We start from the raw sequence: 17,536 nt of genomic DNA on the forward strand, positions 1-17,536 counted from the left end.
ATCTTGGTAGGATAATCTTACTTAGAAAATTATATGATTTTCAATAAGAATTTCCAATTAGAAAAATATTTTAAAAAATATGATTTTTCAACATTTATTAAAAAAACCACTAATAGTCCCTAGAATTTTTTTTTTACTTGTTTATGATCTTGCACGTGTGAAATCATCTTCTCCCAGGGGGGGGGGGATTATTTTTTTCCTTCTAATTTAGTTCCTCTGGTTTCTGCCGAGGACGACACGGAGGGAAAAACTCCAACAGCGCCGACGAGGAACTTTCGTCAGGGATGACGGTTGCAACGGAAGCAGCGAGATGGAAGCGGTGGCGATGGAAACAAAGGCGAAGACATATAAGGGGGAAGAAATTGAGCAATAGCAAAAACGGCTGGCGAGATAACTGTCGACGACAATAGAGGCGACTACAACAGCGAACGGGAGGGGCTCGGCGGTGACGAGGGGAGGAAGAATTTTTTCCCCTTGCTCTTGGTCCCGCTCTTGGTCCCGCTCTCGGTCTGGACTCTCGAGCCCTAACGAGTCGGCTTGCGAGCTTTCGAACCGAATCATGGTTCGATTGAGTTCGGCTCGTTAACTCAAACAAGCCATATCTGGATCTTGAATTAGGTTTGAGATCCAGATAAATGGAATCAAACTAAGTTGACTTTGAGTCGCTCGATTCCGTACCACCCCCACTGAGAGCGATAATATCCGCTAGGAATTACGAAGAGAGACTCCAAAGACGCATAAGAGAGGAAAACACAGAAGTTTAAGGCTTTTTAAATTTGATGGAAAGAGGGGGAAAGAGAGAGACGGAGCAAGATTGAGGCAGCTTTTCCACGTGGCATGTTTGGATGATGGTTGACGAGATACACAGGGACCCACTCGCAGCTGCTGGTTCAGTGGAGGCCGAGGAGACGGCTCTGTAATTTCGAGGGAAACATTTTGTACAACAGCGATGGAGTGGGTGGCCTATTCGTAAATAATGGCATGACCTATAATCTTGTAATACAAGCTTGGGCAAGGGGTCGAGGTCCGAGAGGTTAGTCGAAACCCCATACTTATCATCAGCGGAAGACGGAGGCTCGAATTTTGAATTCCTTTTCCTGATTTGCTTTCTCATTAGTAATCTTCCGAGAAATCTGCTATACGTTATCATCTGATTTTTTTTGCCAGCCGACCTTCTGTTCGCCGGAGAAGAACGAAAGCCCCTCTCTTCTTCCTTTCTGACGGTGTACTTTTCCTCTCCAACCGAAACTGCGACGTCGCAAGAGAATTTCTGCGGGAAATCTGCTGTACGCTTTCCTTTCTGCTATTACTGTCCGAAATATGACGATGAAGTTCTGCAAATGGGTCGGTGGGATTCTTATACATGACCTTCTGTCAGTGGGCTTCATGGAGATCTTAATTGGGGAGCCATCGTTGAAAGAAATGATATCGGCGTAATCACGTGTCTGCTAATCGTAGGAGAACTATCGGTCGTTCTGCTTTGGAACTGTCAGCGAGGAGCTTTCGCCGGTTTGACTCTCTTGAGATGTAAAGCATTTTCTTGCCGCTGTCCATATTCATATCTTCCTCTGATTTCTGCCCCCCGACCACGTGGCCAGGCGGATAAGGCCCGCGAATAGAAACACGATTACAATGATTTAATTTTAAATGAAATTTCTCGTTTCTAATTTTTGCCTTAAATGAAAATTCTCATATCTATAAAAAAATGATTACTTTGTGTGGGTTTAACTGATGATCATGGCCCAAATATTTTCAGATGGCTGAAAGAGAAACAGATGATTTCAATCTTGCTCGCACTTTCAAGTATCTCATGGGTTAGTTAATTCTCATGTTCTTTGATTTTGTCAGACATTGTTTCTTATCTCTTACCTTCACGTATGCAGTGTTCTGTTCCTGCACTTTGATCTGTTGTTTTCTATCTTTTCATTAGCTACACAGATCTTCTCAAGGGGGATCCCTTTTGCATTCAACTCATGGATCGTTCGGCATCTTACTGAAGATGACTATGCGGTAAGACCTTATGCATACTAACACAGCTTAGAACTTGGAGTTGGATTGTGAATGAATTTAGCAAACAAAACTAGGAAAATGCAGAAAACCTGGCCCAAAAGTGCCCTGGAATTTTACCAGTTTCTATTTTAAAACCATTCTCTTGGATCCGACATATATAATCACCTCCATGAACTGTTTTTCCGATAAGAACTCAACTAAATTGCTTACTCAAGAACTTACTAACTAATGCTTTTTCCAAGGACTAAGCTAAGTACTTAATGCTCATTTTGGACTTTTTAAGTCAGGGGTATAGAAAATTCCAGCAACTAGTTTGGGAAGAACTTACTATTAATGAGCCTACGATCTACTAAATAGAACTTGCAAAGTAAGGGCTTTCTCCAATATGCCTTACAATTTCTGGCTTGAGAGAAGAACTTTCCCATTGTTGTGATTTTCCAAGTGCTGACTTTCCAAAAGTAGCAGATACTAAATGATAGGATTTCTGAGCAGCTTGCTTCCCTAAACTTTTATTTGAATTTATCTCCTATGTTCTGTTTCACATAATGATTTTTTATCTCTGTCATGCATTTCGCTCTGACTCTCTCTTTTCTTGCATTTTTGATCTTTGGAGAGGTTCTCTCTATCAATTTTTGTTATCAATTTGTTCTTTTGTTCTGACCTCTCACATGAAAATTCCTGTCTCCATGCAGCTTTATGCAGTGCAATTTCATCTTTTTGTCACATGTATTTTGTTTCTAAGTCGAGAGGGCTTTCGCCGTGCATGCATGAGGACAGACTTTAAATGGTGATCTTTCTTAATCCATGTTTCCTTTATCTAAGCAATTTACTCAATACTAAGTTATATTGATGCTGTTATTTGGTAGTATATAAGCATTGTATGCAAGTTTAGGGACCGCTAAAGGATGAACCCCATTGCCTTAGGACCCTTACTGGCTTCTCCATTGGGTGGTGGATGTGGTTTTCGGAATGATGACCACTAATGAAGCAAGCGATTTCTGCTAGAAATCTCATTTCTATTACTCATTCTCTCCTTTGTAATAATCTAGCAAGAATTGGTCTTTGATCTGCTCATACACTACTTGTTAAAGTTTCTTAACTTTTTGACCTTTCTTTCCGCCTTTTCGTAGAATTTCAGGTATGGTACTCAAAAGGATGAAAATGCTGCAAGGCTGTTGAGAGTAGCTTGGATGACTTTCCCAATTGGATTATTTTTCACATTTGTGGCATGTGTACTTGTCTTTTGGTATCAAGATCTCAAAATTTCTGACCCATATGGTCAAGCTATCTTGATTCATGGTAATTTTACCATTTTTTTTTGTTAAATTTTGACTTCCACTTACTATCTATTATAGTTCGTATATCGTACTATGAGAAATTCCCAAGGTATAAACATGCGAATCTTGTTACAGGCGTTTTCAGAGATTTGTGCTTGAAGACATATAGTCTTCTACTGCATGAAGATATTTTGCTGTTCTCACTATGCATTTAGTTTATCATATTTTCATCAGAACTTTGTTCCAAGTTTGTTGTGTTTGGGCTCATGCATCCTTTAGTCTTTCATAAAAAGTATGATTGGAAAAGAGATAATGAAAACACTTGTATAACATGCTACAGCCAGAACCTTTGTATATTTCCACTTCTCATTTTATTTGATATTTTTATGTCACTTATGATGCATGACATAAGTTGTGGTTAATCCATGCTCTCATCCTTTTTATGTTCTTCTGGGTTTTCCAATGCTTCTCTTTGGTGAGGTTATTTCCTAATAGATAATGTCTGACAGGATTTGCCTGTATACTGGAGCTACTGGCTGAACCTGTCTACATACTCTCTCAGAATATGTTTCTCCTAAAACTGCGGATGATAGTTGAAACCATGGGGACTATTTTACGTTGCTCGACTGTTTACATCCTTATCCTCACACGGAGTAACATGGTACATGCTTAACATGCAGTGTTTTGTTTGATTTATATATATACACACTCATGGTTGTGGTACTCATCTTTGTACAAATATATAATCACCAGATAGCCAACAACTGCTGAAAAGTGGAGTGAAATTCATTTTGCATTGAACAAGAAATCACTGGTTTTTATAGTGATCGGGGGAGTCTCCAGTGCTAAGAGAGGAGAATCATAGACAAAAATGAAAATAACAAAAGTCAAGTACTATAACAAATATAAAGAAAATAAGAGATATATGTTTTAGTTTTCTTCTATCTGAAAATGTTTTTTGATTTTGATGTTGCATGAGGCATATCTGTGTCTTTTTTGAAGTGTAAAACAAGAATCAATGTCCTTTAGCATGATGTTCTTTTCTGGTCCTCAACGTACATGAAGCTTAGGAAAATTCTCCAACAATTTTCCTTCCAAAAGATCCCTCAAAATCCCCTTGGGTTCCCTAGCCTTTGGAATACATCATTCCTAATCGCCAACTTGTCGTGCACTTGACTTGATTGTCCTTTTCCAAGCTGTTGAAAAACAATCTTTTGGGTCATTGAAGCATTTTTCTCTCTTGACAACTATTGGATGGTCATGAATATTTCAAGTCTCTTAATCTCTATGTTGAAGAGCAGGTATGGAAGACTTACATGACTCTCACAAAGAGAAGTCTCATAGAACAATAATTAATATGGCGGAGTCTCAGGGAGGAAGTCTCACAAAAGTATTTTGTTTAGAGGAGTTAGTTATTTAAGTCTTTTATTTATGTTTACTTTTTTAATTATTTTAGGACATTGTTTAAGAGTTAAAATATGGGTGTAACTGAGACATGAGTAGTTTACTTGTAATTTTATTCCTCTACTATAAATAGGGGTTTATTGTACTTAGTTACTCAATGTTAGGGATTGATTTATCTTCTCTAGAAATTCAACATGGTATCAGAGCAGGTTCTATAAATTGTCCTCACGTCAATTTACAAAGATGATATATTTCTTTCCTCCAATTAAGTTTTAGTTTAGTTTACTTTAGTTTTTTCTATCAAAAAGTTTCTTTTTTATTGTCAACTAATTCCTATATAGCCCGACTTGTTCTTTCTCTCAAAACCCTAATTGTTCATTCTTCTTTTTTTTCCTTTCCGTATTCTCCCATCTTCTGCTAGTGACTTCTCATCTATGTCTTTCTCTTCTTTAGCACCATCACTTAGTTTTTCGACCCAGACCTGTTTGTGAAAGTGTTGTTGTTTGGCTTTTCCCTCTTAAAGAGTCTTTTGTTGATAGCTATCTTGACAAAATCACCAGCTCCTGTACTGACCACCACCATTCTTTTCCGCCTATTAACCTTCCTCTATTGGTAGGACTTCGAAAACCTTGTCCTGACATAACGTCTACCGAACTTCTTCAACTCACACGCCTTGGGTAAGCAACAACTAGCATTCCATTGTATTGCACAAGAATATCCTTGTTCTCCTTCTTAGATTGCTCATCAATGTACTTCTAATAGTACACGACAAGGGCTTTCACAAAGCTTTGGTGGATGGAGTATATCTGCAAGGTGTGACCGCCACTGCTGACTTGAATCGGCATGTCGATGCCAGTGATGGCTGAGGAGGAGGATGGGCTCTTAGGAATTCCTAAGTACCTTGGAGTGAATTTTTCTATTGAAGGTGAAGTTCTTGAAGAGGAGGAATGATCTCAATCATCTCTCTGTTTATTTGATCGAACCTTTATATTCCCAGACAAATCAGACAAACTTGAAGAAACTGAGGCGACAACAACTGAAGTAGCATTCTTGGAGGCCACTAGCACAACCACTCTTTTCATTTTGAACTCCGAAACAAATCAAAACTCAAAATGCCACTCAGCGCTTCGAAAATCTCTAACATTACGATTTGCACTTCCACGTATTTTCTTCCTAAATGTTACATAATAGGACGGAGTAAACGATGATTGCGACTGTTCGTTTTACAGTCCCAATAATCTGAACGCAATTGCCAAAGAGGAAGGGTTGGCAACATTTTGGAAGGGTATTGTGCAAGAATTACATTGTGAGTGCCTGTATGGAGGGCTAAGAATAGGGTTATATGAGTCGGTTAAAAAGTTTTATTTTGGTAATGATACTGTTGGAGATGTCCCACTATTTATGAAGGTGCTTGCTGCTCTTACCACTGGTGCTTTGGCGATTATAGTGGCTAATCCTACTAACCTCGTAAAAATTCACCTTCAAGCTGAAGGAAAGCTTACTCCTGGTGCACCAAGGCATTACTTTGGAGCTTTGAGTGCCTATTCCACTATAGTTGTGAGCTTCGGCTAAGTAACCACCACAGATAGCTTCAACAAGAAGCCACTTACCATTGGTTCTATGGGGAGATTGTACGAGGCGATTTGGCTTGGGGGTCTCCTCTCTAGTGTTGGCTTGCTGTTACTGTTTTGGTTGCATATCTTCCGCATCTTCATCTCAAAATTTTTTCCTCACCCTCAAAACCTTCTTAGAGGGCATACTTGGTCTAACTTGTTTGTTATTTTTCTAACGTTACAGTCTCCCCTAGTTTTTTTTTTTTTTTCAAAAAAGAAGAATGTTAAACCCATTATTCATTTGATAAGCAAGTCATTATTTTCTTTGGAGACTCGGTTTGAAGTAGATTTTGCATTGTCACCTCCTTCTAGCTAAAGTTTCTAGAGTTAGCTTTGGAAGTAGAGTGTTGCATTATTGCCTCCTTCCGTCTAAATTATGCGTTCTTCTAGTATTTCTTCTATTTATCAAATTTTCATTATTTCGGAGTAATGCGACCCACTTCCTTCAAAGTATAAGAGTGAGCCTAACATTCAGCTTGAGTCAAGTCTTTTATTCTTCACCCAAGAGGTGATTTTTGTTTGTTAAATTGTGAACAATATTGTTTATTCATGCCTAAAATTAGGCCTTTTTTTTGCATTGAGTAGAGTGTTTTTAAGACTAGAGTGTTTTTTTCTGCATGATCATTTTGATTGGTGTAAGTAGTTTTGTCGTAGGCTAGGAATGATTTTTTCTCCGAAATTTGTTTTGTCTAAGCTGGTTCTTTATGTCCTTTTTATTCCCCAGTTTGAGGGGGAGAAGTAGAAGAAAATGTATAGAGAAGAGGTATTTTATATTATGTGATCAGAATAATCAAGAGGGAGAACAAAAGATGAAGGTTTTGCTTCTATGAAGAATTTTTTCAACTAAAGAAGATTGAAGACCAATTTTTTTTTTTTTTTTTGCAAGCTAAAGTTACAAACTCTAGCTTGAAGGAGTATTGAAGAGCAGATATGGAAGAGTCTTATATGACTCAAAGAGTAATAATTAATATGACAGTCTAATAGGAGTCTCATGGGAAGAAGTCTCATAGAAGTATTTCTATTTAAAGGAGCTTTAGATATTTTAGTATTTTATTTATGTTTAGTTGTTTAATTATTATAGGACTTATCCTTAAGCCTTACTTTGAGTGTAACTGGGACATGAGTAGTTTAATTGTGATATTTTTTTATTTTGAATGAAGATGTATAAGCTATTAAAAAGGAGGAGAAATATTACAATACCTTACTAAACAGGGCCTTCTTCCACAACAATGTGTTGGAGTGAAACACCTAATTTAGCCTGAGCATCAGCTAAATGATTAGCTGACCTAGGAATGTGTACTTCCAATTAAAATTTAAAGAAGAGGTTAAATTACATATATCATAAAACATGTCCCAATGTCGCCATGGTGGAAGATCTGTCTTTGCATACCAATTGATGACGATTTTTATGTCTCCTTCAATGCAATGGGGCCCAGTAAGACGATTTTTGAAAATCCGAAGTCCATTTAGTAACCCGGAGAGTTCAGCAGTAGTTGAATCTGAAATTCCAATTGGCCCAACAAAAGAAAAAAGAAGAGTTCCGTTTCGTCATGAACAACACTACCAAAACCCGTTGGGCCAGGACATCCAAAAGTGCTTCCGTCAAAATTCAATTTATAGTGGCCTATTGGGAGGGGAGACCAAATTTCCATAATTGGGGGGTGAGGTGGATAAGGCATACTAGCAATTATCCTCCAGTTCTCACGAAAATTAGATCCATTTAGATTTCTGAATACCTTATGCAGAAGGATCCATGCAGTAACTTGACCAATAATTTTTTTAACCAAAGTATTGCCAAGAATAAATTTTAGATAGAATTTACGAGTATTCCTTTCTTTCCATAATGCCCAAATGAGATGCCCAACATAGCAAGAGATTAATAATGTTTCGAGTTTAATTGTGATATGATTATACTTAATTTCTCTATTATAAATAGAGGCTCATTGTACTCAGTTAATCAGTAAGTCAGTGATATTTTTTTTTCCAGAAATTCAACACTTTGGAACATGGCTTTTGTGACCATAGAGTTGTTTGAGTGAACTACATCACTAAATTGTGTAAAGACCGAATGACGTGCCTTTGGAAAACCAATCCGGTTAAATGCCGAACCTCGAGAGTTTGATACGGAGTCACCATCCTTTTCCTATGTGTGCTTTTTAATGGGCACTTAGTGTTAGGTTGCTGCCTTTTCGAAAATTCGGATGGGTTCTTCCTCCTAGAAGCCTATAGCATATTGATTCTGTAGAATGACATACCCATTTTTTTCTAAATTTCTCTTGACTTGGTTTTATTGTTGGACCGTTGCTTGGGGTTGTTTCACGAAACTTACATCCGACAAAATTGTACCAACTTTTGCTATGAGTCAATGTGTTGGGGTCATATCCTTCTTTTGTACGTGGCATTATGTTGCCTCTTATAAACCCTTTGCATGTGATGAAGGGAAGTAGTTTTTCCTTTCTCTGAGAGCATAGGATGTACCATAGGACTGATGGCTTCCTACTGATTTCAATAAGGATTGAGTGCTTTCTTGCACTACATTCGGTATTGGTCTCCTTTCAGCTATGACTTCACATGCATGTTTCTTATTAGGTGGCTCAAGTGGTGATGCCATGACTTCAATTTTTTTTCAATAATAAGTAAAAATTAACACCTCCATACGAAGCTTATGCTTCGGTAAAGAGACTTTTATAAGCAAAAATAGTTTTTTCTTCACCGCCACCATTATCATGTAACGAGGGCTTCTAGAGTATTAGGTTGTATGATGTTTTGGCATCTATAACATGGAATAGAGCACTAGAAACCATTGGCCCTATCCGTTCAAGGCTAATCATCCCTGGTGCCCTTTGGCCTTGGATGTTCAGTTATCACCAACCAAAATTTCAACAATTCAATGGTGATGGAAATCCTAAACAACACATCATCCGCTTCATCGAGACTGGTAATAGTGCCAATACTGATGGAGACCTTCTTGGGAAGCAGTTTAGATGCTCCTTGAAAGCAATGCATTTGATTGGTTCATTGAACTACCTCAAGAGTCTATTATTAAGTTGTGGTTACACTGAGTTGGTCACAATATATTGACTGTTGTTTCATTAAGGGTAGTTTGGGAATTTCACTCTTGTAATGCGGTTGCCCTAGCTTTTCTTTTTAAATTGGGTAGCGTCGCTATTAGGGTTCGATGATCTTAATCCAAGGAGCATCTCGAGTTGCAGCTCGAGAGGTTAGAGAGAAACACCTGTAAGTGTGCGATTTCTCTTGCAAACTATTTCATCTTTATAATAGATTACTGCTGTGGTGGAGGACATGACGTAGTCTCACGTTGATGCATGGTTTGAGGATCTTCAACGAGCATTTTCCAGGGCCTGCTGCCTATTGAGGGTGATTGTGCTATTGTCATTAGTTATTGTTGGCAGAAAAAAAGACCCTCCTTAGTGCCTTTGGTCTTGTGTTTTTTTAGATTCAGGATTTATGTTCTTCTGTCTCTTCTTGGGGTTCATATCCCTTAGTTAGCTAAGTACCTTGTTGATTCCTTGGCGAAAGAGGGTTGCTCTCCAATCCCTTGTTGTAAGGGTCCCCTGTCCTAGGCCTTTGTTTCTCTCTTTGAATAAAATTGTGTTTTTTTAAAAGAAAACAAAGAAGTGTCGTGAAACGGGAATACAAAGGAAAGCATTTTGAAGATGAGACATTGGCAACCTCCACAACCTTTTTGGGACAAAGTCGAGTAACAAAGCAGCAAAGTAGCTTGTACCCCGTTTCTTGCAAAACCTTGCGAGAAACAAGCATATACAGAGATAGAAATGCACTTAATGCAATTGTCTCCAACTAATTTTACTCGTGATGAGCTCAAGCTACCAATTTGATCATGAGAGGCATTGATCAAAGTCCTATCTTCGCTAGAAAAATTGGTCGTTAAAGTCAAGCCACTCAAGATGCTTCACACCGATCCTTCAGCTACTCCAATTCCATGCATGTCTTGCATCTTCTACTGGGAGGAAGACCTATAGCTTGGCACAAAATCACATTGTCGACCTCCTTTTGTGTCTGGACACATAAGAGAGCGGTCGATAAACTCAATCTTCCTTGATCGTTGTTATGTGGTCATAATTCTCCCTATTCGAACCATAAAGAATATTGGGGTTACAATAACTGACCTTGCCACACGCTCCTTGATGATCCGGGGTTTCAATTAAGAGGGCTACAGGTTTGGAGTTTGGGGATGATTGAATCATCTCCAAATTGGGGGAGAATTTGGAGATGTTTTGGAAGAACTTTGGAGTAAATTTCTGGAGAATAGTGAGGTCCTTGTTCTTGTGGATGATTGCTAAGGAATTGGGTTCCTTAGCGTTGACAATATTTTCCGAAGCTTATTTTGATTTCCCGAAACAAGAGATCGAAATCGATCTCTGATTTTTTGTTCGATACATAGATATAGAGGTTTAAAACAGAAATTACAATAATGCCCTTAGGAGATACAAAATTACAATAATGCCCTTATATACGATAACATCCCCCCTCAAATTGATGCGGGTAAGTCAACCAATAACAATTTGCCAACCAAAAAATTGATGCCGTTGCCGAGTCATTGCTTTGGTGAAGACATCGGCCACTTGGAAATCCGAAGAAATGTAAGGAAGAGAGATCACCCGACTATCCAAGGTATCGCAGATAGAATGACAATCAACCTCAATGTGCTTGGTGCGTTCATGGAAAACATGGTTGGTGGCAATCTGAATAGCACTAGTGTTATCAGCATGAAGAGGGGTAGAAGCAGTCTGAGGGAATTCAAGCTCCACAAGAAGACTGCATAGCCATACAATCTCAGAACAAACAGTAGACATGGCACGATACTCAACTTCAGTAGAGGATTTAGAAACATGATCTTGTTTCTTACATCTCCAAGAAATTAAGGCATCACCTAAAAACATACACCAACCTGTAGTAGAGCGACGAGTATCCGGACACCCAACCCAATCAGCATCACTATAAACAATAAGTTGAAGAGAGGAGCTTGTAGGAAAGAATAACCTACGAGTAGGAGAACCTCAAAGATAACGGATGATGCGTCGAACTATAACAATATGGAGATGACGAGGAGATGACATTAACTGACTGACCTGATGAACGGCATAGGAGATGTCGGGGCGAGTAATGGTCAAGTAGATGAGACTCCCAACCGAGCGCCGATAGAGAGTAGGGTCATCTGTATTTGACATTTACCTCCATAGGAGTATCAACAGAAGAAGTGTTCTCCAAACTAGCCAAGGTAATAATATCTTGAAGATAGTTATGCTGGTTTAAGAAAATACCATTGGCCTGATGATGGACTTCCTAGTCCTAAGAAGTACGTGAGCTGGCCAAGATCTTTCATATGGAAAGTGGGCACCTACTGTAGTTTGGTAATCAGTCCAGAGTCAGTGCCAGTAATAATGATGTCATCCACATAAACCAGGAGAATGACCATGCCCGCGGGAGACTTATGATAGAAGAGAGATGAATCATACTGACTCTGTGTAAACCAGTGGAGAATAAGGGTGCCATGAAATTTCTCAAACCAAGCTCGGGGGGTTTGCTTAAGCCCATACAGAGGACGACGAAGCTTGCAAACCTGATCAGGAGAGGAGGTAGTCATACCCGAGGAGAGCTTCATGTATACATCTTCCTGGAGGTCACCGTGGAGAAAGACATTCTTCACATCCATCTGATGCAGCGGCCAGGACTGAGAGGCTGCAATCGCGAATATAGTACGGACCATGGTCATCTTGGCAACCGGTGCAAATGTCTTCTCATAATCCATCCCATATTCCTGTTTGTTGCCCAGAGCTACTAGGCGAGCTTTGTACCGATCCAAAGAGCCATCAGAGCGAAGTTTGACAGAGAAAACCCATTTACTCCCAAGAGGCTTAAGGAGAGGAGGGCAAAGAACAATATCCCAAGTGTGATTCTCCTCAAGTGCTCGAAGTTCTATTTGCATTGCATGCTGCCAACACTCATGTGCCATGGCCTGTTTGTAACAAGTGGGAATGGAAATAGAGGATAAAGTAGCGATAGGAGAGACAGTGGAGGAGAAACCATACTAATGAGGAGGCCTAGAAGGGCGAGTAGACCGACGAAGAGCGGTGAAAGCTGGAGCAGGAGTAGGATCAGGCGCCAGGACACGATCGTGAGGGGGCACAGGGGAAGTAGAACCAAACTCAGGGCCACTACGTCTGCCATACACAAAACTAGGTTTGAACCTTTCCACAATTGGCGGAGAATCATCAAAGCAAGGTAGAAGAGATAAAGAGGCAGATGGCTGCTCAACATGAGATAGAAAAAAATATTGATTTTCAAAGAAAACAACATTCCGAGAAATACGTATACGACGAGCATGTGGATCATAACAAACATAACCCTTTTGAGGGATAGCATAACCAAGAAAAACACACTTAACTGATTGCGCTGTAAGTTTATGTCGTTCATGAGCAGGGAGATGCACCAAACAAACACAACCAAATGTCTGAAGATCAGAATATGAAGGAGAATGACCAAACAACTTAAAGAAGGGAGAAACATGATGTAATGTAGGAGAAGGTAAACGATTGATCAAATAAACCAAAGTAGAAAGCGCTTCACACTAAAAACGAGAAGGAACAGAGGATTCAAGTAAAAGGGTTTTGATCACATCAAGAAGATGACGATTTTTCCTCTTAGCAATACCATTTTATTGCGGTGTTGAAGGACAAGAGCGCTGAGAGACGATCCCTTTGCTTTGAAGAAAGTCCTGAAACTCATGAGACATGTATTCGCCGCCAGAATTAGAGCGCAAAACCTTGATGCTGGCAGAGAATTGAGTCTCTAGAAGCGCAAGAAAACGCTTGAATGCTAAAAAAACTTCGGCCTTGGCCCGTAGAAAGTAAACCCAAGTAAATCGACTACAATCATCAATAAAGGTGACAAAGTACTTGTAATGCGCATGGGAAACAATAGGAGCAATCCCCCAAACATCAGTATGAATATGATCGAGACATTGTAAGGCATGAGAGACATTATGAGGAAAAGGTAGAACTTTACTTTTGCCAAGTTTGCATGATGGACATTCAAAAGAAAGATCAAGAGAAGAACACGCTTTATGGCCCAAGACACCTGAATTAAATAATTTTCGAAGTACATCAGAGTTGGGGTGGCCTATATGTTTATGCCACATCTTAGGTCCAAAATTAACAACATTACATGCAAAGGAAAGGAAAGGAAAACTAGGACTAATGGTGGGAGGAAAAACATAAAGAGGAAAGAGTCATTCCACTTTAGGCCCCTTCGCGATCATCGTCCCGGACACTTGATCCTGCACAACACTAGATCGAGAGAAATGGACATTACAATTATGATCGACCAATTGACTAATAGAAATAAGATTTGTGGAGAGGTCAGGAGACACAAAAACATCAGTTAAACAAGAGGAAAGATCACCAACAACACTGATAGGCTGAGAACTACCATCAGCGGTGTTAATTTTCTGATTTCCATCATAATTTTGGACATTGGAAAGAGAAACAACAGTATTGGTCATGTGATTAGAAGTTCCAAAGTCAAAATACAATGGCTTAGAAGAAACTTTAGGATTACCTGAGAGCCCAAAAGTAGAGAAAGCAAAAATGATCATCTGTTGTACTATCTCAGGAGTGAGTATGGTCGGTGGGGCGGAAGTGGTAGGTGTAGCAGGAACAACCAGCGAGGCAGCAGGCAATACAGTAGAACTAGACGCACCAACGTAGGCATGATAAGCAGTATCCGGCCTCCTTACAGGTCGAATGGGACAAGTAGAGATGATATGACCTAGTTTCTTGCAGTAGTTACAAAACTTTCTAGGGCAATCCTAAGAAACATGACCAAAAGCTTTACAAGTATAGCACTGAACAACACGCATGTCTCGACCCTTATTCATCCCCTGGGTTGCATAAGCCACAGTGACAGGGCACTAACATTAGCCCAATGTTCGATGCCAGCCTGAGTTGCGAGACGTTGCTCCTCACGGAGAAGTTCACTGAAACAAGCAGCTAGAGATGGTACATGATGACGATTCATCAGATTAGACCGTGCAATTTCAAAATCGAAACGAAACTTCATAAAGAATTTATCTCTCTTGCTGGTTTCATGCACGGCTTGAATAACATAGAGAGCTGTAACGGGAACAGTAGAATGAACAATGTCGGCATAGTCAACCCAAAGGTTTTGAAAACCAGAAAAATATTCCTCGATGGATAAACTTCCTTGTGTGAAATGAGCCATCTCATACTCCAATTGAAAACACCGAGCCGTGTTGTCTTGATGGTAAACTTGGGCGAGGTAACTCCACATGTCGGCCACATTTCTATAAGGCCGTAGATTGAGAACAAAGTGAGGCTCAATGGAGCCAAGGATCCAGGTCATGATTCTAGCATCCTTGACTATCCACTTGGACAAAGCCTCGGCCTCTCGAGGTGCGGGATCAGTCCCATCTATATGACCCCATATCTCCTTTCCCATAACAAATAAACGAAACTGAATTTCCCAGGCAGTGTAATTTTTACTCGTGAAACGGATAGGGAACGAGTCTAACCTATCAGATAACATGATAAAATCAGGGAGGAAGTTCTTCAAACACCTAAACTGCACCGTTAAAGAACCTTACAGGTTCTCACTGCGAGCCCGAGATGAGTCCGCTGGCCTTCCTCTTCCTGCTGGCTCGACTGTGAAATATTTTCGCGGCAGAGAGTCTCAGACTGCCACAAATCACAGATGCCAAAATCAGTGCCTAAACCGAAAAGATTCGCCAGACCCTTGCCTCCCTTCCCATGGCCAGACAACGTTGTCTACTACTGGCGGAAGTGCCAGTCGAACACCAAAACCGAAAATCCGAACCCGAAAATCGTAACGACTGTCAGAAGTGCCGGTTGAACACCAAAAAACGAAAATCCGAACCCGAAACCCTCTCTGGATGTTCCTGTCGAACACCACAAAACCCTCCCTGACGACGCAAATGACTCCGTGAGAGTCCACCGAAACCAAATCAAGACCTAGATCCAAGATACGACAAATTGAGAAAGAGGGAAATATAACTCACCCGAAGGAGCAGTCCCCAAGGACCTCCAACGCCGAACTGAGACAGCCGAGGGCGCCGAACAAGCTCTGAACAAAAAGTCAAAGCTCGAAACGAAGCTCTGATACCATGACAATATTTTCCGAAGCTTATTTTGATTTCTCGAAACAAGAGATCGAAATCGATCTCTGATTTTCTGTTCGATACATAGATATAGAGGTTTAAAACAGAAATTACAATAATGCCCTTATAAGATACAAAATTTCAATAATGCCCTTATATACGATAACAAGCGTTGCCTTGGTGAGAGTATTTACTTGCAAGGTTGAGATGTTTTCTTTCCATGAGGTCAACTTCCCTTCCAACTTATCGATAACAGGTACCAAAATTCCTTATTAATCCGATCAATGAATAGAGGAAGACCTAAGTACTGCATTGGCAAAGAGGCAACTTGGCAGCCTAGAGTAGCAACAAAGTTATTCTGATTAGCTTGTGAGATATTAACTACAATAATGGATGCTTTAGACCAGTTCACTTATTGGCCAGAAATAAGCTCATATATAGATAATTGAAGACTTGATGTAATTTACCCTTATAAAAGCATAATGTGCCATCCACATGTTGGAGAAGGGGGGGAGCAAAAGGAATTCTGAAGCCAACCATGTTGCAAACCAGCACTAAATCTTGCTGCTAGTGCTCTGACAATATCCTTTAGCTGCACCACTAACCAGCACAGAAAACAGAAGTTGTAGAAATACAAATTTAAATCCAAAACTGCCATTGATTTCCAAAACCCATTTTGACCATAACATAATCCAAGAAAGCCCAATTAATACAATCAAAAGCCTTTTCCTCATCAAGTTTAAGAAGTAGCTCTGACATGCCACTTCTATGAAAGGAGCACAACAACTTGTTGGCCGAAAAAGCAGAATCTAAAATCTGATGACCTTGAATAAAAGCATTGTGGTTGAGACTAATGACTGTTACTAAGAGTTTCCTTCGCTAGTTGCTAGAACATGGGCATTAATTTTGTATAGACTGGACAATAAACTTATGGGCCGGAAATCTCTAGGATGCGCAACACTTTTCTTTGGGAATTAAAGCGATAAAGCTAGCCTCCATTGCTTTGCTTCTAATACCCTTCTCATGAAGATCGTTAAACACAAAAAGGAGTTCATGCTACCAAAGCAGCCAATATTTCTTATAAAATTTATTATTGTAACCATCTGGTCCTGGGAACTTTTTTCATGGTTGCGAAGAGGAAGCTACTTTTATATCCAGCAATGTGAAAGGGACTTCAAGGGAAGTAGCTTCCATTGATGTCAACATCTAGAAAGTGAGATTGATTGCCTGTGGTCTATTTAGTAGGTCATCCATGTAATATCTGCAAAAAATCCACTAGGCTTTCAGAGATGTGATTCAGATAAGAAGTTAAGCTACCATTGACCGGAAGAGAAGTAACAGAATTTTGTCTCCCGTGCAAGGAAACAATCGTGTGACAAAACTTGGTGTTTGCAATTGCCCTCTTGAAGCCATCTGACAAGTGGTCTCTACTCCCAATAGATCCTGTTTTGGGTGAGTACAGATTCTAAAATCGCCTTGTAGTTATTATAGGTGGCCTTTGCTTCTGAAATTGAGCCATGATCCTCTGTAGGATCAATCTCTTCAATATGAGCTAAGAGATCATTATTTCGAGCTTTTGAGACTACCAAACACGATATGCTGCTAAATTTTGATATTCTACTTTGGTTGCTTGAGTAAGTAGACCTGAATGCTGGAGCATCTACAACCTGAATTACGTTTCACCGGCTCTCAAGAACTCCCCATATATTCCACACGCTCAATCCAAACACTTGAGAACCAGAAAGGGGAGGGACCCCATAGGAGTGAACCTAGATCAGACATAAGGGGACAGTGATCCAAAGTAGGTCTAGGAAGACCATTGAACATTAGATCCTAGAATCAGAACAAGCCAAATGCTCCGACACCAAGAAAAGATCTAGTTTGCTCAGAATAGGTGGGTGCTAACAATTAGACCATGTATAAATAGCTCTAGAAGCTGGCAGCTCTTCGATATATTTATCATTTATGAACTCATTGAACGAGTGCATTACAATGTGATTCGACCAGGTTAATTTTTCAACGACAAATTACAGTGTTAAAGTCACTTCCAAGTC

General features: G+C 39.8%; 1 protein-coding gene across 5 annotated transcripts in view; it reads left to right on the forward strand.

Annotated features, from left to right (window-relative positions):
- The first annotated feature begins 845 nt into the window (after positions 1-845).
- LOC137959168 (uncharacterized) overlaps positions 846-17,536 on the forward strand; it is a 50,942-nt gene continuing 34,251 nt past the window's right edge. Inside the window, exons 1-7 of one of the 5 annotated variants that reach the window (XM_068806508.1) lie at positions 846-1,033; positions 1,168-1,527; positions 1,757-1,814; positions 1,931-2,010; positions 2,703-2,797; positions 3,149-3,309; positions 3,797-3,948. In XM_068806508.1, the coding sequence (XP_068662609.1) occupies positions 1,757-1,814; positions 1,931-2,010; positions 2,703-2,797; positions 3,149-3,309; positions 3,797-3,948 (546 nt within the window). In that variant the 5' untranslated portion in view covers positions 846-1,033; positions 1,168-1,527. Of the gene's footprint in view, positions 1,034-1,056; positions 1,528-1,756; positions 1,815-1,930; positions 2,011-2,702; positions 2,798-3,140; positions 3,310-3,796; positions 3,949-17,536 lie in introns of those variants that run through there. The other 4 variants (XM_068806509.1, XM_068806507.1, XM_068806510.1 and 1 more) reach the window with 4 other exon arrangements.

This window comes from Aristolochia californica, unplaced genomic scaffold, assembly GCF_029961685.1.
Source record: "Aristolochia californica isolate CCGP_79_NKW_82.1479 unplaced genomic scaffold, dmAriCali1.0.hap1 SCAF_3, whole genome shotgun sequence".
Lineage (NCBI taxonomy): Eukaryota > Viridiplantae > Streptophyta > Magnoliopsida > Piperales > Aristolochiaceae > Aristolochia > Aristolochia californica.